Consider the following 23964-nt stretch of genomic DNA (forward strand, 5'->3'; position numbering starts at 1 on the left):
TAGAGCATGAACATTAAGTTTACGGCAAATTGAACGTTCTGTTAACCTAAATTACTTCCATTTTGCTTCTGAGGGATATGTATCATTACCGAGTATCGCTTTGGTGAAGGCACTAGCATGTTTTACATGATGCTTGATGTGGGGCATGTCGGTAGCAACCTTGAAATATATAAAAAAATTTCTTTCTTGAAATGCTTGAGGCTAAGAATAACTTGTGCATGTAATTCGAGCGGGAGATTTAATCCTTTTTATGAAAAAGCTTAGCATGACTGACTTTACAATATTCAAATATTTAGTTACTCTGTAATTATAATGATTTGTCATAAGAGCATCAAAGAGTCATTCTATCACCTTGATTTGCTTTCAGTGGAGTCTTAAGCACCACCTATGTTTCACACATATGTATCGACAGTCAATCATAATTCGTGACTGAAGTGGATATTCAAAAACATTTGTTTATGTATGCATCTCATTTTTATTCATATTTGAGAATGTTCCACTCGATTTGCAATGAGTTTTCACTTCACTTCACTTTATTTCCTTAAAGACCCCACAAGGGGGTGTTACATAAGGGGTGGTTTGTACAGAGATGCTACAAATGCCACAGGTATTTAACAATATCATGAGAAGCCAACAAACACTGACACCAAGGACAACATAGGGGAAATTGCTTGTGCTGAATAAATGAAATAAAGAAACGATAAATTAGTGGGAGCGATAAATTAGTGGGAGGTGGGAGCCGAACCCACAACCTTCGCATGCAAAGGTTGTGGGTTCGGCTCCCACCTGCGGCAAGTTGTTTTTTCATCCACTTCATTTTCCACTAATTTATCGTTTCTTTATTTCATTTATTCAGCACAAGTAATTTCCCCTATGTTGTCCTTGGTGTCGGTGCTTGTTGGCTTCTCATGATATGACTAATAAAAATCGGGCCCCTCGGTTAACCCTCTTTCTTCTCAGGTATTTAACAAGACAGGTATATGGATACACTTTGAATAAAACGTGATGGACAGGTGATTGAAACAATGTCGTGGGGAAGGCCATCCCATTCTGAAGCTGCGCGGCAAAAAAATGATGCAAAAAAGTAGTGGTGCCAGAATGGGGTCGGGTGACTTGAAGTGGATGGCCCGTGCGGGGGGATGTGCGAGCGGCGGGAGCGATGTAAGGTGGATGGCTGAAAGAACTGTGATAAAACTTGTGGTAAAGTGATAGTGTGGCGATCCTGCGGCGAGATGAAAGAGTGGGCAGACCAGAGTTATTCTTAAAGGATGATGCGCTGATATCATATGAATAAGAAGAATGAATGAAGCGAGCAGCATGATTTTGCACTGCTTCGATAGCGTTAATCATATAAACTTGGTGAGGGCTCCAGATTGGTGATGCGTACTCAAGTTTGGGTCAAATTAGCGATTGGTAAGCCAAAAGTCTTACGTGGTAGGGTGAGTGACGCAGATGACGTTTTAGAAATCCTAATGATCGGTTAGCCGATGAAATGATATTCGTGACATGGGTGTGCCAGGAGAGATCAGGGGTTAGTGTTACACCAAGGTATTTATAGGATTCACTTGTTTCAACTGGTATGTTAGCGATTTTATAGGGAAATTGGAGCGGGTTTTTGCGGCGGTGGAAGGAAAGTAATTTACATTTGTTAGGATTAAGGGTCATTAGCCAGCGGTTACACCAGTCGAACACTTTATTAAGATCATTTTGTAGGGCTGTTTGGTCAGATATCAGCGTCAGCGAACAGTCGTCAGCGAACATGCGGATGTTACATGATAAATTATTAGGCAAGTCGTTGATATATATTAGAAATAAAAGTGGGCCGAGGACAGATCCCTGCGGCACGCCGGACGTTACAGGGAGCGAGTCAGACTTGACATTGTTAAGGGAAACAAACTGAGAGCGGTTAGTCAGAAATTGGGCGATCCAGTTTAGAACGTCGTGTGGCAGATTTAGTTGCTAGAGCTTCATTGGTAGACGCTTGTGTGGTACTTTATCAAAAGCCTTGGTGAAGTCAAGAAAAATAGCATCTGTTTGTAGGTTAGTGTCAAGGTTAGCATTCAGGTCGTGAAGAGAAAGGGCTAGTTGGGATTCGCATGAGAGGCCTTTTCGAAATCCGTGTTGAGAGGGATTAAAAAAGCTGTTAGAATCAGGGAAATGCATGACCTGAGAGTATATGATATGTTCCATGAGTTTGCAGCACACACTGGTTAGAGATATGGGGCGGTAATTTAACGGACAGTCTCTGTTGCCTGCTTTGTGAACTGGAATGACCTTCCCACACTTCCAGTCGTAAGGGAGAATTGCTGAGGAGAGTGACTGGGAAAACAGTAACAGTAAAAATTCGGCAGATATGTGCTTAGTGTTTTTTAAGAGCTTGGAATTTATTTCGTCCGTACCAGTAGAAGATGACAATTTCATTTTTTCAATTAAGGACAGGATACCAGAGAAACTAATGCTTATGGGTGGCATTTCTGGTAAACTAGCAGAAAACAGTTCTGTTTCAGTAGGGTTAGGTTCATTTGTAAAGACAGACGAAAAGGCTATATTAAATATATTGGCACTTTCTGAACAACTTGCTTCTTGACCAGATTGATTAGTAAGGAAAACAGAAGGGGTTTCATGTGGGTTTAGAATTTGCCAGAAACGTTTGGGTGAATCAGCAAGGATTTTTGGTGGCTCAGTGTGAAAGAATGAGTATTTAGTGTTGCGCACTTCTGTTAAGTATGCTTTTTCTGCAATGTTGTATTTGTCCCATGCGCAAACACTGTTTCTAGTCTTGGCGACACGAAAAAGACGTTTCTTCTTGTTTTCAAGCGATTTTAATGACTTAGTAAACCAAGGTTTTTTGCGGGTGGGACGGAAAGTTACCTTAGGGATGAAGTCATCAGCTAATCGGTTCATTTTGTTTTTGAAGAGTGACCAGTTTTCGTTAATAGGTCGTTCCCAAAAACAATCTTGAAATGATGGAAAAAAGGCATTAAGTTCACTAATGATGACCCCATAGTTCCCCTTGTCATATAGTCGAATTGTTTTCCTGCAAGCTTGGCGTATTTCGGGAACAAAGGCAAAATTAGCATGAATTACTTTGTGTCACTTATTTCTTTTAGAAATGTTATAGAAGACAGGCTCCGTGGATCTGTTGTTAAGATTATGTCAAGAATATTGGCGGTATCGGAAGTGACTCGTGTAGGTTGTGATATCAGCTGAGTAAGATTAAAGTTTAGGCAAACGTCAAGAAATTCGTTAGCTTCTTTCGCATTGGGTGCTGACGAGGTTAGGATCATCCAATTGATATTCGGAAAGTTAAAGTCTCCCAAGAGAATGATGCGAGCATTAGGGTATTTAGTCGAAAGTTTGGTTAAAATATTATTAAGTTCGCATGAAAAATCTGGAGTGTGTCTAGGAGGCCTGTAGCAAACTCCTAAGAGCACCGACTGTGGTGCGGAACGACAGATTAACCATAATATTTCAAGGTCGGAGGATATTTTGATAACGGAACACGAAAGCTGTTAGTTTGCAGCAATGAGGACGCCCCCGCCGCGTGTGCTGAGACGATCCTTTCTAAAAAGATTAAAGTTGGGCAAGTCGGATAAAACTTCGCCATCGGTGACGTGACGTCAGAGGTCAACCACGTTTCAGTTAGAATAAGTAAATTGCTACTGGATGAAGATACAAGGCTTGACACGTGGTGGCGTTTAGAAAGAACGCTGCGAATGTTTCTGAAAATAATCGAAAAAGAGAGATTAGCTTTGTGACCAGGAACTGAACCATTTAATGATTTGGGGTGGGGAGGGGGTAGCTATGATTTTTCTTTGACAGTTTCGGTTGCATCGTCGAATACGTAGCGTTTGGAGCCCATAAATAATGTTTTATATCGTAAAAGAAAAGGACCAGATTGTTCTTTAGCAAAAGCGAGAAGGTGCTTCCGTGCGTTCCGAACGTGAGGCGAGAAATCTTCCCCAATGCTAAAATGTGTATTTTTGAGTTGAGAGCCATTAGCGAGAACAGTTTCCTTGGTTTTAAAAGAGGTAAATTTTACTATTATGGGGCGGCACCGGTCTCGCAAGTGGCGACCAAGACGGTGGGCACGCTCTATTTCCTTAAATTCAATGGCTACATTGAAATGGTCCCTGCAAAACGCAGTGATTAGCTCCTCAGACTGAGCGTTGGTCTCGGATGGCGTGTCGTCCGCTATGCCGTAAAACAGCAAGTTGTTTCGTCGGGAGCGGTTTTCCACGTCGTCCAGCCGAGTCTCCAATACCGAGACCTGTCGACTAGTCTGGGAGGTGGTGGTTGCAACGGTGTCTAATTCCGTTCGGAGCGTTTGAAGCTGGTGGTAGTGCGATTCTAAACTGTCGATTCTTTTGCCTAGTTCGGAAATGGTTTTATCGGTGCTTGAGAGCTGGCTCTTTAGGCTCTGCACGTCTCCAATGAGCTGGGCTTGACCAGAAGACAAGCCTTTTAGTTCATTTAGTATTTCATTTAGGGTGGGGGGTCCTGGGTTAGTTTCAATGTCTCCGGATAACATAAGTAGCAAAGAACAGATACAAACACAGCACTGAGGGCTCGGTAGCTGAATAAGGCATCTATTGCTAGATTTTTTAGTGAAAAGGCGACACTGGTTACTGACCTGCATGGTGAACAGAAGTGGGTTAAGCCGTGTCGTGGCACAGCCACCGAGCCCACAGAGCGCGCCCGGCTGGCGGGGATGATTTATACGCAGTGTGCCTGATGAAGTCGATGACGGTGTGACCTTGAATTCCTCTTTGAGCATCCAGTTTCCAGGTTCCAGCGCCACAGAAACTACAGTGGCCAACGCTGGAAGTAGGCGCCAGTTGTCCACGGTGACGAGGCTAGCCGGGAAAGGGTAGTTCACGTGGATGGCTGATACCGGGCCCAGAAGAACGGGGAACAGCACGCAGGAGATAGCGCAAACGAAATCCTGCATGGTGAACAGAAGTGGGTTAAGCCGTGTCGTGGCCCAGCCACCGAGCCCACAGAGCGCGCCCGGCTGGCGGGGATGATTTATACACAGTGTGCTTGATGAAGTCGATGACGGTGTGACCTTGAATTCCTCTTCGAGCGTCCAGTTTCCAGGTTTCAGCGCCGCAGAAACTACAGTGGCCAACGCTGGAATTAGGCGCCAGTTGTCCACGGTGACGAGGCTAGCCGGGAAAGGGTAGTTCACGTGGATGGCTGATACCGGGCCCAGAAGAACGGGGAACAGCACGCAGGAGATAGCGCAAACGAAATCCTGCATGGTGAACAGAAGTGGGTTAAGCCATGTCGTGGCATAGCCACCGAGCCCACGATTTCTTTTTCAAAGTTATCTTATTCGCTGTGCATTTTACTTACCCCTCACTACAGATTTCTTGTTTATATAAAATAAGTGATACTCCTTGCTATTCAAACTGGATTAAGTCATTTGTTAGCATTCTTAAGAGAGTGACAGCATTGGGCGACATAGTGTCAGCCTGTCTTGACGTAAAACAAAGTTCCGTGTCACTCAGGGAATTTTGCAAAGGCACCCAGGGAAAACCTGGAAAACTCTGGGAATTTGGAAATGTCAACTTGTTAGATACCCTGCTAGATATACGGGGTGACAGTTTTTAAGTTTTATGAAATTCTTAAAAATTGCCTGTTGTGGATAACATAATTAGTGCTTCAGCTGGATTATTCAGAGAGCCGGACATTATTTGCATGAGAAATCAAAACATGTTTAACTAATTAACTTTTTACTTAATTACTTTACACCACATATAGCAACTTATGAATTGTAGCCAGTGAGTTTGCAAGGCATATCCACGTGGAATGAAGTTCCAGAAGGACACCAGTTTAGAGATATCTGCCATCAAACTCGCCGTAAGAATGCGCTGTTGTTCCACTTAATTTTTCACAAAAAGTTCCTTTATGCATTGAGCCACAAAAGTAACTAGAATGCCAATATATTTCATCCAACAATTTGGGAAATATTTTGAAACTGGTGCCATCCTGGAATCTTTATTTCAAGCGGATACATCCTGCAATCTCACTGGTTACAATTCGTAAATTGCAATATGTGCCTTAAAGTAATTAATCAGGAATCGGTCCATTTTTGTTACTTGGTTAAATATGTGTTCCGATTTCTCATGCTAGTAATGTCTGCTTTCTGATTAATCCTGCTCAATGACAAGAACTCGTTTAAAGAAAAACATTTCACCGAACAGCAGGAAGCTTAGTAGCCAACGTCAAAGCAGCTAGTCCTAGCAGCACTTTGAAGCCACGGCTTCGATTATTGCTGTTTCAGAGCTGCGCAAGAAGTCTTGAAAATTTGACCGCGAAGGGTTTCAGCGTTCTAAATTTTAGACGTCCCTATACATTGGCTCTATGGCATACTGGGCAGTGCCGGGAAGGCATCGAAATTATATAGGGCATGTTCAAAAATGCACACAGAAAGACTAGTACAGCCTCTCTCACTGTGGCGCGCCGCGCAGCCTGGTGCAGCTAAGTGTTCCCACCTGAGATTGGAAATGCGCCAGTACAATTTCGGAGGCCATGAGTCGGCCAAGCCAATTCGGCGCGGCAAGGTTCATTGGCATTCACACAATGGAGCTATGCAAGATCAGCCTGGCTCAGGTGCATAACAGTGTTATGTGCCGTGTGCTGCTATGATACCATGATAGACTTTGTTCGCATACCAGCGGGTAAGCTGTTTTCTTTGACCGTATAGGCATTTTACCGGTTTCACAACACTATAGATATAGGCCAAGTGGTAAGTAGAAATGAAAGGCCATCACATTGGAACAGAAGGCAGCTATCATAAATGTAGTCACGTCGGGAGCTAGGAAGTTTTGTGTTGCGCACGCCGAAGATTCTTTTGCTCTATTATCAAAATTTAATTGCAAACGTGGCCGTGTAGCGGTTCCGTGGATGGCAAGGTCGTTTTTTTTTTTTTTTATGCATGTTTAAAGTTATGCATCCCAGTAAGCATATTTTGCAGTAACGAGAAGTAATTGCGGCTCCCCATTCATCTTTGTTATTACGAGGTTATACTGTCACAAAAAAAAAAAAAAATGGATGCATGAAAATTACTGAAACATTGTTATCTGTGCTTTTACTCACTGGACATTCACCCGTTTCTGTTTGCCCTTATGTATTCACAGCACATGCTTCAGCTTGGAGCATGTCAGGAAATCCACTGTAGATAGTATGCCTGAGAATCAAATATTATTTTAGGGCTTGATGAAGGTGTGGAGTTAGCAACCCTTCCGAAAGCAGGTTAGAGGCTATAAACGAACCTTGGGATATTGGATGCTGCTGCCTATTTAAGTGCACCCGCAACTACAAGGTTTGTGCAGTATGACAGCGGTGGAAGACTGCTCTTTAATAAGGTGTCTTTTGCTTTTCCAGCTTGAATCCTAGCCAATAATTCGTACCAAATACTTTGAGGAAGACATTGCTATTAGAATGCTTGTCACGTGGCTCCATAATAAAGAGGCAGTAATGGTTCAATAGTGCACTGCCACAGCCTTTGATGTGTTTAATAGGTGCCAATGGCTTTCAAGGGGAAACATGTTGCTGTATATGCAAGTTGACAACAAGGGCAGTTGGATATTCCAGATGTTGTAACACATTCGCTGGTGGATGTGGCATTGCATGTGCTTGCACTGGTGTACCCATGGCCTTCACCACAGACACAAACGGAATCTTGTCTTGCTATTTGAATACAGTGAAACCTCATTAAACCATAGTTGGCCGGAGCTCGAAAAAAGTATGTACTAAACGGTAGTACTGTTTAACCAAAATAGCACGAGATCGCGCCCACATACCTGTCAAAAATGGAACATGGAACTCAGAGAGAGTGCGATGAAAGGGGAAATAAACATGCAGTATTTATTCACTTCGCATGACAAAAGTGTTATTTTCGTTTGATGCTGTGGCGGCCTAGCAGCGACAACAGCGGCCTCAAACTTACTGAAGCTGCGTGCCAGCTTTTCAGCCAGCCCCCTCTTGTCGGCAAACACTCGCATGGCAGATTCCTCGTTGGCGTTACGTATTCTCCGTGCACGCGCGCGGTAGCGCTGCAGAAGTCGTGGGGTGCCTTTTCATTTCATTCTCGTCGCTACGATTGCATTCATGAGGCTGACGTAACTAGCAGCTTCTGCCACTGTTGGGCCTGAATCGCCTGTGCTGTCACTTTCTGTGTCGTCCTCATCACTGTCGCTAGTCGACACTTCGGCAACAACAGAGGCAACAATGGCGAAAAGTCAAACCTCGTAGCCGACATCTCTTTGCGGTCGCAGCAGCGCTGCCGAGTAACTTCTTCGCGTTCCAAATGCCACACATCGTAGTCAACAGCAGATCCCTGTCACGTGCCAGCGCCGACTTCTTCGTGGCACATTCGATAGCACAAACGATGTCTAATTTTTCTTCTATGCTGAGCACCCGGCGTCTTTTTTTATCCGAGCTTCGGCATGACACGAGTCCTCGTTTGCAGGACGCCACAATACTCTCTGGCACGTTGCCGAAATAATGTTGATATTGATGTGGCTTCACGCGCAAACGCACAGGGCGCTTGGAGGCCGTTCCGATCTCTGAGGCTTGTTGTTCTGCCGGGCCGCCCGATGGAGACGACGCGCTGTCGTGTTTGCGCGACGAAAAGTGTAAGCACTATGTGTTAACCGGCACGTACACAATAAGCTGGTACGGTTTATGCACATACAAAACACATTATGTTCAATGGCCGCTGAGTCAGGAATTTGACTTTACTACTTTTAAAACGAAACTACTGTTTAAGTGGGCACGGTTTAACAAGGTTTTACTGTACACCATTTGAAGCCACACATCTAATTTAGCGTGTGCCTCTCTCCCAAATTCCTGAAGCCATCATCAGTGGTAGCCTCTTGCTTTGCACTATATATAGACAAACAGTTCCACTGCTCGTGGGTTTAAATCAAGCCTTAGCAAGCTCAGTGCAGTAACTGTTGTAAGAGCCTGCTGATTTGAGACCTGTGTCTGTTGCACTGTCAGCTGAGTTTAAATATCCAGCTCGTTCAATCGTTTCAAAACATAAGGGCTGCTGCAGTAAGCGTGGCCTCCTTTGAGATCGTAGCATGCATCATGATCCAGCCAGAACATGAGGATAATGGAAGCTCCATTGGTTTCATCGCAGTTGAACTGTACAGCCAGCTGTGGTAATTTTAGTATGCTGTTGGCAACCATTGCATGAAGATGCGGTCATATGGGCACCTTATACACAGCAAAGCCACTGCACAAAATTATTTTGCATTTGTGCAATGAGATAAGTGAGTGCTCATATCTCAATGGGGATACCTGCTAAGTGTACTTCGACAGTATCTTTTGCACACAGCGTACAGCTTTATAAGCATATTAAACTTTTCCTAGCAACATGAAACACAGGTGGCAAAATTTTCTGCTACTTGTAATGCTCCAAATGTGACGCTGGAAGTGCTTACCAATGCAAAGAGCTTTGTTTATTAAAAACAAATCGTGCTCAGAAGCTTTGTTGGGAAAATGACGTCTTTCTTTTCCATGGGGCATGCAGAGCGCAAGCGGCTTGGGCCAGGCCAGAGCCAGGAGATGAACACACTGTTTCGCTTCTGGTCATTCTTTTTGCGTGAGCACTTCAACCGCAAGATGTATGAGGAGTTCCGTCGGTTGGCTCTGGAGGATGCACGTGCAGGCTACCGGTATGGCCTGGAGTGTCTGTTCCGTTTCTACAGCTATGGCCTGGAGAAGCACTTCCGGCCAGACCTGTACGAGGACTTCCAGCAGGAGACACTGCGCGATTGTGACCAGGGACAGCTCTATGGCCTCGAGAAGTTCTGGGCTTTCCGCAAGTACTACCGCCTCAGCCACCAGTGCCATGTTGAGCCCCGGCTGGAGTCTCTCCTGCAGGGATACCGCAGCATCGACGACTTCAGGATAGATGTATGTGTGAATCATTCATGTTGTTCTCATCATAAACGGTGCACCACTCTTGCAGACCAGGAATACAATGAGTGTAGCTACTGGCAAAGATCTTATCTGCACTTAAGTGATATGTTCCCATACAACATTCATGCTGAACTAGCAGCATTTGCAAGGCATTGCTTTCATGCCGTAAGCACTGACAGTATTGGCAGCAGAAGCACATTATTATCTTAAGTACAGGGAAATCTCTATATAATGAACTTCAGGGAACTATGGTAAATTGTTCGTTATTCTGAAAAGTTGTTATAATGAAAGCCCCAAAATGAATCATATCGATCATCAACCTGCCAGTTCATCAGTTGTCACCGTAACAGCTCTACACAAGAAACGTCGCTGTTGGCTCTTGGCCTGCGTTGTTCCTATTTTCCCTAGATTCCGCCACCATGCACCACAGCAGAACCGTAATAGAGTGGCGTGCGCAAAAGAGATGCTGATGCCGAGATTGCCACTGACAAGGAAGCTCCATGTTACCTTTAAAGCATAATGTTTCTTTTTGTTTGTTTGTTTTTCTCATTGCTTGCTGTGGACACCGCAACTTTCCTGCTCGAGGCAGACACCAGAACTGAAAGTGCATGTAAACAACACTGTCCGGAAAGTGTGACTGTGGCATCCCTGCGAGCATGGAGGTTGCAATCCTCCGTGCGCACAGTTAGTGCGGCTGCAGAAAGAAGGGCGAAAGAAGGAAGAGACGCGATTTCGTTTAGGCGGACTTGTCTGGGCGGAATATGCGCTCGCAAAACCTGATGCATCGTTGCCTCCACAATAGGAGGCTGGTGGAGGGGTGGTGTCTCCTTTTGGCGCATTTTTTTCTATGCCACCATCTCGAGTCTTCCGAACCTACGTGCTGTGGCGTCCGCTTTTTGCACCTTGTCATCTGCTAGCCTACTGTTACGGCTGCCATAAAGGATACATGGAAATATAAGAAGCCCCACATTTCAGAACATTAGTTCGTTAGTACTGAGGTGTTTTGAACACAACATAGAAACTGAATAACGATAGTTACTTCGAAAAGTTCAGTATTCTGAAGTTCGTAGTACTGAAATATTTTTACATTGGAAACTACAAGCAGTCAGCAGGGGATTTGTGAGAAGCTTATTAATGTGTTGATAGTGACAAGGGGGGGGTGGAATCACTGTGTCGTATGTGGGTCTGCCAGCCGTGATATACCCGGCACACTAATGGACAGCTGCAGTCTGGCCCGTGCTCAAGGATACAAGGTGCAGTTAGTCACTCTTGTAACTTTTCCTCGACGGATGATGGTGGCACAAAGCAACATTGTTTATGTAATGAAGTTGGGATGATGGTGGCACAAAGCAACATTGTTTATGTAATGAAGTTGTCATGTAAGGAAACCATGCAGGTAATTTTCCCACTTTTTTAGGGGAATTCAGATGGAATGGTGAGTGAAGAGAATCCTTGTTTGATTGTAACAAGCTAGAAAATTCATTGCTCTTGTGGCATTTGTCATGCGGCACTAGGTGTTCACAAATTCCCGCAAGTTGCAATTTTCACTCTATCAGATGCTGTGTGCAGAATTGTGTACGTTGTGAACCTTTTCTTCCAAGCATGCTACAGATGGCCCCAATTTCACAGTTTCAGCAAAGTTGTCCACTCTAATAGCCTGTTCATTTGGGCTGGTTGGTACACATCTTAACTTGAAGGTAAGACAGCATGATGACAAGAAAAGATGAACATGACACTTGTGTTTTTCCTCCTCATCCTGTCTTTAGCGCCTTCAAGTTCTGTGTCATATAGCGAATGCGCACAAAACTATTGCGTAACGTAGGAAGCATGGCAGCAGGTGGCTTGGCCGTGCCAGATGAGTTGTCTTTCTGTCATATGTAAGAGGCATGCGGCGCAGAAAGGAAGAAGAGGGCCATGTGCACGTATTGGTCCGAACGGCACAAGCCCCTGAGGCCCGTGACCCGAGCTGTGATCGAGAGAGAAGCAGCGCCAAGCTGGGATTATCGACATGGCTCTGGGTCAAGAAGGTTGTAGCATCAGCATCGCACTCGTGGTCCAAGGTGTGGCCGTCGACCTCGGCAACGTTTGAGTGACGCTCCTTGGACCTGCTGCAGCCTCTCACGGCAGTGCTGGGCACTTGAGGAAGGACTCCCCTTCAGAGGCAGACCAGCACGTACGATAGTCCCCGGGGCATCTCGTCGGCACTCGAAGAAGTAGCAGCGGAACCCAGAGTTAGGCCTAACCGGTGAGGCCAGGGTGCCACGTCACCGACGGAGTTTGAGACTCCGGCATCGGAGATAGACTAGTTGACTGGCCAACACGAAGGCAGAAACATGTACGGAGTCGGCAAGAACACCAACTATGATGAAGACCTGACACACTTCGTACTCGGAAGATATGTGCGACGACAAAAGTCGCTAAGAACAGTCCCTTAACAGCCAGAACAGCCACCCTAGCCATAGGCTAGGGTGGCCTGACTTTGCGTAGCAGACGCCAAGGACTGACATAGCCAGTAATGAGGGCATGTTTAGTGATTATTAAGTAGGCTGCATAAGTGTTAGTGTTTCTAACATTGTTTTAGTTTGAGTGACTTTATTTTGAGTTTGGTGGTTTAGAGTGTACAGCTGAGCCCGCTTATAATGAACCCGAGCATCACGCGGAATTTTTTCGTTCTATCCAGAAGTTCGTAATATGTGGGCCACACACAAAAATTGACATCAATCAAAACAAAAATTTATTGAGAAAAAAACATCGGTGATCGTTGTCTGCCTCTTCAGAGCACATCCAATGACGGCGGTTTCAAGCTTGTTCAAAGCTGCGATGTGCTCGTTACCCAAGGCCTTAAAATACACAAGATTTCTAAGTGCCTTAATATGCCTCGCTGCTGTGGTTGTGCTTACGGATGCTGGCTTCGATGGATTGTTGTCGTCGTCTGATGCTTCGGCGTCGCTTGATGCCTGCATTTCCCGGATGGCAGTCTTGTCGCAAAACGACTCCGCAACTTCAGCAGCATCGTCTACATAAACAAAATCTTGCCAATCAAGATCGCAGCCAGCCAGGTTAGCGTCAACAATGCGTCACCACAAGTCGTCGTCAGGCTAGCTTTGTTGAGCGTCTTCAATGCCTCAGGTGCGTGAGCGAAGCCGGCCTTGCGAAAACAATTCCGGATGCATTCGGGTGTCACTTCCATCCACGCCGCTTTGATCATTTCTACCGCCGAGTACAGCGAGACCTGCAGAGGCACATTGGCAGTGGGGCGATCAATTACAATCAGCATCCGCTGCACAACACGGCGCCTGTAGGTTGCTTTAAACGACCGTATTGCACCCATGTCCAGCGGTTGTGCTTTTGACGTTACATTTGGCGGCAGAAAAAGCAGCTCAGCTGCCGTTAAGACAGCTTGAACGTGGTTGGCAGTGCAGTTGTCGAGAATCAGAAGAACGTTGCGCCCTTTCTTCGCCATGCTGCTGTCAAAATCAATTAGCCAGTCTGCAAACAACTCGTGTGTCATCCACGACTTCGAGTTATGCCTGTAACGCACTAGTACATATGTGCGGAAGCAATGTGGCCTCTTTGATTTGTCGATGACAAATGGCAAGCATCAATCGCTTCCATCCATGTTGGTGCACAAAAGCACAGTTATGCTAACTTTGCTGTGCTTGCCGCCAGCACATTTGTCACCCTTCATAGCGTGCATTTTGCCAGGCAGCATTTTATAGAATAGGGCCGTTTCATCGGCGTTATACACATCCCTTTCAGCGTAACTTTATACACGGGCCAAGTTTTTAGACATCCACGTATTGATGTCTTCGTCGCTTACCAATTCCGGGTCGCCGCTGATGGTCTTGAAAATATTACCGTGGCGGAGCTTGAAGCAATGTAGCCAGCCATTGCCAGGGGAAAAATCTGGGAAGTCCAGGAGGAACGCTAAGTCCTTTGCTTTGGACAACATCAGCGGCCCGCTGATGGGAACATTGCGTGCTCGTGTATCAAGGAACCACTTTAGAAGCGCGTCTTCAACGTCTGCACATGTGGCTTTCCGTAGGCGCTTCCTCGTCGTGGAGTCCTTGGCAGCACTCTTGTAGATTTTGTCCTTCTCTTTCAGTATCATGGATATTGTCGATTTCGACAAACCATACTTTTCCACCAGTTCGTGGTTTTTCGCGCCTTGGGAAAGGTCTTTCAAATTCAACAGTTTCGTGGCCAAGTCCAAAGCTTTTAGCTTCACTGTCGAAGTAGACGCTGGCAAATCCGCCATCTCGGATAGGCGCGGGAGCACACCAGTAGGAAACAACGCCGACAACGCTAGCACAACCAGCACAACCACAAGCGTGTATCACAAAGGGGCAGCTGCACGTGAACCTGCCGCGACGGGCAACTTCACGAAAGAACATTTTACAAAAATCGCAAAAGAAAACAAACGTGAGCAGCAGCGGCGGCAGATCTCTCGTAGCATCGTTCAGTAAAGCGCAGGACGGAAAGAGGCATGCCAGTACATGCCAGCACGCCGGTCCGGCAGCTCGGTCGCCGCGAATGACATCACTCTCGCCGGTTCTCTCCTCTGGCAACCACCACACCCGGCGCTCCAGGAAGCGAAGGGGGCGTGACCGCGGGGGTGATTTAGAAAGCGATTTCCGCCCCTTATATTAACAAAACGAAGAAAAAAATTCGGAACCGTAAATTATTAGGTCTGTTCTTCCCAATCCCAGCAATTTATGGAAATTGAAAACCGTTTCAGCTTCCCTTTAAAGCCTTTATTTTTGTGTTTACCACCGCGCATAGCATCTCGTTGTCCGTGTGCCTTCATGAGTGCATAGTCGCCATCATCGCATCGATAGTGGCCATGGTTTTGCCCGCAGCGGTTGCAGCAAATTGTAGTTTCGTTTTTACTCAGTACAGAGCTGCCATGTCGAGGGTGGAGAGCACCATCTACATCGCGATAGGTGGCGACTTGGTGACACTGGTGAAAAAATAATTAGGATGCGCGCGCGGTAGTGAAAAGTGTCTCAGGTGAAGACGCGCGCTGAGGCCGCACTGGGAAGGAAGTCGCAAGGCCTTAGCTGCTGCAAGCGCTCATCAGTCACGAGATGAGAATTGCAGCTTCTGCACTGCTTTTTTGCAAAATAGAAACAAGATTTGCTGATTCATTCAGTAAATTAAAGCATGCTGGCATAGTATGAATTTGCTTATTGTTTTCTTGATAGCCTTGATAATTCAACATTCAGTTAATTCAGACATTTCTTTTTTGGGTCCCGCAAAATCCGAATTAACAAGGTTTTACCGTAGACGTATATTGTGGGGATGCGCGACTCTCGCGCGTCCCCTGATATGTTTTTCCCGCATAGCGCGTCTCCTGTAATCCGGCTTCGTCGCGTGGCCTGGCGCCCGCGGTGGTCGGAGTGGTTGAGGCGCAGTACGAGAGATGGCGCAAGTGTTGCGCTGCTAATGCCGCCGACAGGCGGGGTTACTTGGGCGCCGAAAGACAAGGCACTTTCTCTCTCTTTGGTTCGGGACAGCAAGCAGTGCGGACGTGCCGTGCCGCGCGTGCGCCGATCCATGCTTCTGCGAGACTGGACTCGCGTGGCCGCCTTGGAACGCGCCACCGTTCGCGTGACCGTACATGCGAACGACCAGGCGTTGGGATCCAGCATTGGGCGAACATATTCACTCGCTATCCGATCGCGGTGAGTCGGACTTCTAGATTTGTCGCGCGCCCACCGGCATGTTTTGGGGATAGCAACTCGGCTAGCAGGCATTGATCTATGAAAGGTGCAATAAATGCCCTTGCGATTGTTTGCACTACTGTGTTGTCGTTCCTTTGTCCCAAGAGCACGGGTGTGAGAACCCCACAATATATACCTCTACTGTATGACCGGCTTTCTGCACTTCACATGCACACACACATTATATGCATTATATATAGTGGATCTGCTCGAGACCACCGTCAGTTGCACTTCACTCCCCAAAGAGGCAAAACGTGCATCGAGTGAGCTTCTTACTTAGCAATGCGATGAATGCGGTTTAAATCATGGATCCAGGACCACAAAGAGGTGTGATAAAATGTTATCGCATTTCCCTCACATTTACCGCTAAATTGCAATTGAATTTTCTCCTCCTAGATTTCGCATTCCTTTCCTTTTCACTGCAAACATCCAGTAGCCAGGTTTAATAGTTACACGGTTGAGTCCTACTACAACAAAATTGACGGGGTGCACGAAAAATTTCGTTGTCGTGATATTATCAAATGCATAGGCAACATGTGACTCGCTGACACAAAAAGCAAGCTTTAATTCCAAAAATCGGTCAGCTTAGCTTATGTGCACTTGCTATGCGATAGCACAACACGACTCTCACATGCTGCCAGCAGAGCCATTGCCTCATCGTTGTCCTGGGACCCGATGCAACGCCTGATTATATTCGAATGCGTCCATGACCTGCGATGTACTCTGTGGTCCGGGCTCACGTAGCGCAACTGTTTCATCTTTGTCTGACAAAACAGTCTTCCCGGATGCCGTTCAGGATTTCTCGGTCTGTCAATTCTTCATGCACAACCACGCACGAGTCGGCTTGGATGTACTCGTTGGGATGTACATCGGCAGACACATCTCCACTTTCCTGCAGGGCTGCCCACGCGGCTGCAAATTCATAGGACAGCGACCTGTCTCCATTGTTCTCAGACTCCCAAGTCTCTGCAGCCTGCGCAGCGAGCCCGGCATGGCGGAAGCATTTGCAGATTATGGCGCTTCTCGTTGCACACCACGAAGTGGCAATCACCTGGAGTGCCATAAATAGGTCCACCTTTGTTTCGCGGTTCAACTGCATGTTCAGAAGCAGCCTTTGAATAGGGCAGTCACTGTAGGCCCACTTTACATTCTGGATGACCCTTTGGTCCAAGGGTTGAAGGATAGAGGTGCAGTTCAGCGGGAAAAACTGTAACTGCACGTTTTCCAGCTCGGCATCCTCTATGATGTGGGTGGAACAATTGTCTAAAAGTAGACAAACCTTTCGGCCTTGCCTGCCCATATCCAGGTCGAAGGGTTCGACCCACTCTTCAAATACAATAGCCCAGGTCATCCATGCCCGAGTGTTAGTCACGTACTTCACGGGAAGGCTACGATTTCCTTTGAAATAGCATGGCTTGGCATTTTTTCCGATGACCAAAAGCAGCCGCTTGTCCGAACCATCCATATTAGCACAGAGGAGCACGGTTATTCTCTTCTTACTGTGCTTGCCTCCGTGGCTGCACAGTCCCTTAAAATCCAGGGTCCTGGTGGGAAGCATCGCGTAGTAGAGCCTGGTCTCATCGGCATTATAAATATCCAATAGTGTGTAGTCTTTCAGGATGCGTGCAAGGTTGGCTGACATCCACGCAGTGGCGTCGTCGATATCTGCCGAAGCGGCTTCACTGCACAAAACTTTGCCGATGAGGCTGTGGCGCGACCTGAATTTGATCAGCCAACCTACGCTGGCCTTAAGGTAGTGTGTTCCTAACATGCAGGCATAATCAGGTGCTTTTTGATGCGCAGTATTACTGCTAAGGCCGATTTTCTTGGCCCTTGTCTCCACGGACCAGGTGTAACCTGCCTTGTCCGAGGCCTCGTACACCGGCTGAGTCACTTTCTTCTGCTTCGCTGACGTCCCTGAAGTCCCTGCTTCGGCTATAACATCCTTGCTACCCACCGTAGTTGCTCAGTGGTTATGGTGTTGGGCTGCTGAGCACGAGGTTGCAGGATTGAATCCCGGCCACGGCGGCCGCATTTCAATGGGGGCGAAATGCAAAAACATCCGTGTACTTCGATTTAGGTGCATGTTAAAGAACCCCAGGTGGTCGAAATTTCCGGAGTCCTCCACTACGGCGTGCCTCATAATCAGAAAGTGGTTTTGACACATAAAACCCCATAATTAAAAAATTATAGCATCCTTGCTCTTCGAATCGAATCCTGGCCACGGCGGTCGCATTTCGATGGGGGCGAAATGCAAAATTGTCAAAAGGTAGCTTGCCGGAATTCCAAATTCCTCTGCGAAGTCTGATTTTTTTCTTTCTACCTTCAGCCTGGGCGATAACTCTACTCTAGCCTTCTCTTCTAGCGACAAAAACGTGTGTTTTTTTTTAATTCAACGAACTTCCAATTAAGTACAAAACACAAAAAACAGCACTTTATTTGTGGTGAAATCGAGTATTTTCTCTAAGAAAAATAGTCGGTCATCTTGCTTTGTTTCTTCTTGCCGAATCGCGCTGCTGAAAGCAAGTTCTGCAGGCTGTAGATGTGGCGGAACGCTTCTTCCGCGTTACCTTCAGCGGCAAAGAAGCCCTCCGCAAGAGCAAGGCCCGCAGCTACATCGGCAGCCTTAGGTTGCGGCTCGCCTTCAACGTCATCGTCGCTTTCCTGGGTCGCTTCCTGGAGCCGAATAATCTCTACAATTTCGCTATCCGTCAGCGCACCGCACGTTTCGACCGCCTTGTCTACGGCGACGTAATCGTCAAAATTGACGTCCCCGAGAGCATCACCAAAATCAGTGCCGTCAAGCTCGCTTGTTGACGCTTCCTCCGCTGAAATTTCAGAGGCATCCTCCGAAGAAGCTGCCACAAAACCGCAAGCCCTGAAGCAGTTTGCGATTGTTTCTTGCTTCACACGATCCCATGCTCGCGCCAACATGTGGATGGCACTAAGCAGGCTCACCTCATACTTTGTGGAGCTATCCATACACAAAATCATGCGCTCGAGGAGGTGCCACCTGTACAGGACTTTAACATTCTTGATGATGCCTTGGTCCATTGGCTGCAAACAGCCGTTGTGTTTGCAGGCAAAAATGCTAGGCGTATTGCACTCAAGGCTGGCACATTCACGTGAGCACTGCGGTGATCGACAAGGAACAACACCTTGCGGTTCGAAGCAGTAAACTTGCGGTCCAATTTGCTTATCCAGCTCTTGAAGATTTCGGCCGTCATCCACACTTTTTTTTTTCGCCTCATAGTCCACAGGCAGCGTCTTCACGCCTTTAAAACATCTTGGCTTCGCGGCTTTCCCAATCACAAGTAACCGACATCGTTCCGTGCCAGTCATGTTTGCCGCGATCAGCACCGACATTCTCCGTGCTGCGTTTGCCCCCAGCACAGTCGTCGTCCTTGAATTTCAGGGTCTTCTCTGGTAGAAGCCGATAGAAGAGTGCAGTCTCAGCTGCATTGAAGATGTCTTCCGGTCTGCATTCGGCGAGATATTCACGCAGCTTTCCGTCCTTCCACGTGGCGCATGTTTCCTGGTTAACGGACGCCTTTTCACCACACACGCTCTTGAAAACCAGGTCATGGCGATCTTTAAAGCGCGTCAGCCATCCATCTGACGAAACGGAGTCATCGATCCCCAACATTGCTGCAAGCGTTCGGGCTTTCATCGCAACAATGTCTCCGCTGAAAGGAAGTTTGTTGCTCCTGGCCTCCCTAATCCAAACCAGCAGAGCCTTCTCCAACTCTGGGTAAGCGCCGGTGCACATTCGCTTCCAAGAAGTCTTGAACTTGTCGTTCTCAAATGCATCCATTATTGTGCGCTTGTTCTTGATGTAGTTAGAGAGCGTGTTCGGCTTGATCCCGTACTTCCGCGCTATGTCTTGTTTGGCGGCACCTCCCTTCTCAACTTCCTTCAAAACCTCGACTTTCGTTGCCAGGTCGAGCGTGCGATAAGAGCCACGGTTTGCCATGGCTATAAACTGTGCGACTAGGTACAGTCAATTCCGAATCACTCGTGGAACAACCTAGCCTACGAGCTTCCCGCACAAAGGCGCTCGACCAACACACACCTTGACATACGCTGCGCACGCTGCAAGATTAATCTCGCACAATCTCGCCACTGCCAGTATGCAGCGCTGCGTGCACCTATGGCACCCGCGTGGCCTCCGCGATCAGCTCCGGCGGGAGCCGCTTCGCCTCCCGCTGGAGTTGATCGCAGAGGCCACGGCAGCCGTAGCAAAGAATAATTGCGCCGCTCCAAGAAAGATGGCGTTGTGGGTGGCTGCGGTGGCGATGACACCAACGCGGAGCACAGAACTGTTGCAACACTTGAAAAATTGCACATTCTACCAAAGAATGACAGTCACTTCGAGGATCCCGGCTAAAAATTAACTTCCAATTAAACAATATTACTGGATGAGGACTTCGAATTATCGAGCGATTTCTTCCATAGGACTACATGCAAAACTGACGGGACCAGCACTTCACTTCTAATTAACCGAAAATTCCAATTAAGCGGCTTCGAATTATCGGGAGTCGACTGTACTTCAGCTTACGATCCAGCAGCTTCGAGAGACGATAACCAAATGACATGCAGTCGTTCGTTGTCAAGCGTGTGTCGCCCGAACGCCACGTCACACCCTACCGGGATTTGACTTCGTTACCTTCGTATACCTGCTACTTCGTATGGTAATTGGTGCTGTACACTGGAGCCATTTTCACGAAACGTTGTACAAAAGGAGCAATTAGAAATAATATAAAAATAAGCCTTTTACGTGTATGTTAGTTGTATGCACAGCATTTTCCTAACCAATAGACCGTTTCATCGGGCGAGGAGGATAGGGCGCGCGGAGAGCCTTTCCTCCTCTCTGGCTTGGGTGATCCGGCGCGGCGCTGCTTGAAAGTATTGCTGTCGCGTGCTGCGGAACGATTTCGAGATGTTTTAGATCTTACTTTGGGAAATTTACACCATGTTCGTTCATATAAGGTCGTCAGGGAAGCCTTTCAGTGCATCGGCAACTACTGTAGGCGGAAATATGTCTTGGGGGGCGCAAAAATGTGACGCGCATAATCAGCCACGGTGTACACGCATTATCAGTCGCAGTGCGTGTATGAGTTGTTTACTATTTTGCTTATATTGATTTTAATTCAAAGAAAACCGCCGTCTCTGTATTACCAGCATTAAATGGTAAATGAGCTCACTGTCTGATCGATTAGCGTAGGGAGTAAAACATAAAACATACGAGCGCATGCTCGTGCACGGCCAACCTAAGGCAACCACAATACATCTGAGCGGCAGGCGCTATCAAATATTTGTGATACACTGGCATCGTTCGCACGCATTTCAAGTCTAGTGTGCTTGAAATTACCATATGTCTACGCTAGCCTTGCTGCATGAGGCCCATGGCGCTGCTCAACACAGCGATCACTGCGTTTGGTGAGCCAGCACGATACATACATAAGCTGTGTGCTTCGGCATTGCCTTTTTGGCCTGTATACAGGCAAAGTAAATGAGTGGGTTCGCATAAAAAGAATGCGATAACTATTTTTGAGCGCAAAATTTCCGTAATACATGTCAGTACGTCGTAGAGAACTGAACGAACACAACCGAAAAAAAAAAAAATTCGGTTATCATCTTCTTTCTCTAAAAAGCAAGTTAAACGGGCTAACGCTGCACAACGTTTATAAATATATAACCGCTGATGCCGCATGCTTGGACCATGCGCTATATAGAACAAATATATCTGTAATGCAGCACCTACCACTGCTTAGGGCGCTCGCGCAGTTCGTCAACGGTCGCTTCGCTAGACAAGCTTAATTCAGACTCTAAGGTATGCTGCTATTACTAGCCAAAACTATTTTATTCATGGGTGGAAACCTCATCCATCCAACCAAGTAGTCACGCAATGTAACCTGCATCGAACAGTTTGAACGCTCGTCAAAGTATAACAGCACAGCTCCTATTGTAGCAAAACGGTGCCCACGCTGTTACGATCGTCGCATATTTTTAATGGCTCCTAAACCGCAGCTTAGAAATAGAGGATAATACTGCAATAAGGTCACATTAGTGATTGGAACATTCAGAAATACACAATTCATCTCCAAGGCTGATTGTAGGCTCAAATATGCGCGCACACATCGCGATGCGTGTTCCGTCCACCTCAATGCCAGCAGAAGTTCCGGCCATGACGCCTTAAACCACTTCAGCACGTCTCACAGAACCGTTTACCACGTAGAAGACGCACGTAATACTGAACAGACCGCACGACCGCGACAACAAACGCCAGAACCTAGCGCCAAACGTATAACCTGCCATGCAAAAGACCGCTTTCACCCAAGCCAGTATGGCGCTGCTCATAGGCGGCGCCACTGCGTTCACAATATGGCGGCGCCTACGAAAAAACGGTCTATATGACCCAAAAGGTTTCCTCGGAGCTGGGATGCTCCTCCATTAGAGCGCGTTGCATCGCCATTACCAATGCAGCATGGCGGCTTTCTGTTTTGTTTATGTTGCGTCATGGGCCGAGCAGCTCCAGTTTGTGTTTCTTTTATGCCATCAAGGTCGACGGTCTGTCAAGGCATGAAAAGGTTTAAAAAATTTTGCTCATGGCTACTCTGTATAAACATTGTTGAAGTGAAAATGTGTCTGCGAAGTAGTTTGCTTTGGAGGGAATTTCGAAATGGAATTTAAAAAATATTCGTTGTGGCAAAAATTTTGTTCAAGTGGACTTCGTTGTGCTGGGATTTGACTGTAGACATGTTCCCATGCCACGTGACTCGCCTCTCGAGACACTTTACTTGTATTTGCGGGCTTCATTCACACTCAAAAAAACTTCTATGTAGCACTTATTGAGCAACAGAAAGCTGTATTGGGAGTTTTTCATGTTGCTCCACAATTTCCTCATTGACACTTTAAACTTACTATAATATTTGAGAAGTTGATTAATTAATTAAGGCTAATAATTTAATTAGTTAGAATTTTGAAAAATAATTTGAGTATCTCCAAGCAACGGCAAGCAACATTATCTTGGTTCTGCCGAGTTACATGGCATTCGCATATATTTAAGGTTTGGCTAAAGTTACGTGGAACACCCTGTATAAACAAAGTTCAGCATGAATAAATTAACATGGGCTAAAAGATAAGTGAAACAATAATATGTAATAATAATATTAGGACATCTGTTAACATACGTATAAACAATGTTCAAAGGTAGGAATTAATGAACCCAGGCTATAAAGTGTATGCACAGAGAGAGAGAGAGAGACTTCTGCTTTATAGGCGAACTGCAAGAATTGCTCATCGATCTAGGTGTATTAATTCCTAAAATACCGTTCGGGAAGCAAAATACCTGTAACAGAAATTCCATTTAAGTGGAGCTTTCGGGGAATGTCTCACTGACCGCCTATTTCCAATAATTGCAGGTGGAGAGGCCACGTCAGCGTACCGGAGCCCTGTGAGAAATGTGTGCCTTGTTGTAGGCCCAACCTGGTACTGCCAGGCTGCAAGCCTCCTCCTCTATTTACTGGGTGGTAGAGCCTTTTTTCACGCCATTGTATAAAATACCCTTCTTTGTGCTCAGAAGAATAAATGCCAACGCCTGTTTTAGTTTTCGTATATTGCGAGCTGGTTGGTGGCTTTAGAAATGAATTCTTTTAAATTGTTTCTTCTGCTTCCTCTGCATAACATTTCAAGCAACACTATGGACAAGAACCAAGGCAAGAAAACAAGAACAGTGCTGTTACTTTTAGCTGGTTTTGGATGGAAAGAACACCCATACAAAGGAAAATGGAATATCACGGAGGACATCGTGCCCAGGACAGGCTTTAAAAGATGAGGCAAACAGCAAAAATCGTCTTGAATCGTACCATTATTTTGTTTCATTAGGATAATCGTTGGGCTAATTCTTGCACCTGTATGTGTTCAAACAGAGGGGACAGAACCATGCTTCTCGTTTCAAGTGCATTGCGTCGTTTTTACCTATAGGCCCTTGGTCAGCCCAAGGTCTACTAGAACTAAGAGGCAAAAATTATCATGAGCCATTCCACTCTCTGATGGTGGTTGACCAGTGAAGCTGTTTAGCACATGACATGGAGGTGACACATAATTTGAAACAAAAGTATGAACTCATTTATTGTCTTGATGGGTGGTCATCGTCACAAATGGTACGCACACTCATTTATTATGTAGATTGGTGGTCATTATTTCACTCGCTACTGCAATCACATTCTTTGATAATGTCAAATCGATGCACGTACACCGCTGGGTGGTCGGTTGGGCCGGATCGGTGTGGCATCGCAAG

The 23964-nt window shown here is 46.4% G+C and overlaps 1 protein-coding gene across 1 annotated transcript in view; it reads left to right on the plus strand.

The window, feature by feature from the left end:
* larp (La related protein) overlaps positions 1-23279 on the plus strand; it is a 161791-nt gene extending 138512 nt beyond the window's left edge. Inside the window, exons 11-12 of the mRNA XM_075687951.1 lie at positions 9548-9933; positions 23087-23279. Coding sequence (XP_075544066.1) covers positions 9548-9933; positions 23087-23122 — 422 coding nt within the window. The 3' untranslated portion in view covers positions 23123-23279. The remainder of the gene's footprint in view (positions 1-9547; positions 9934-23086) is intronic.
* The last annotated feature ends 685 nt before the right edge of the window (positions 23280-23964 follow it).

Source organism: Dermacentor variabilis, chromosome 4, assembly GCF_050947875.1.
Source record: "Dermacentor variabilis isolate Ectoservices chromosome 4, ASM5094787v1, whole genome shotgun sequence".
Taxonomy (NCBI): Eukaryota; Metazoa; Arthropoda; class Arachnida; order Ixodida; family Ixodidae; genus Dermacentor; species Dermacentor variabilis.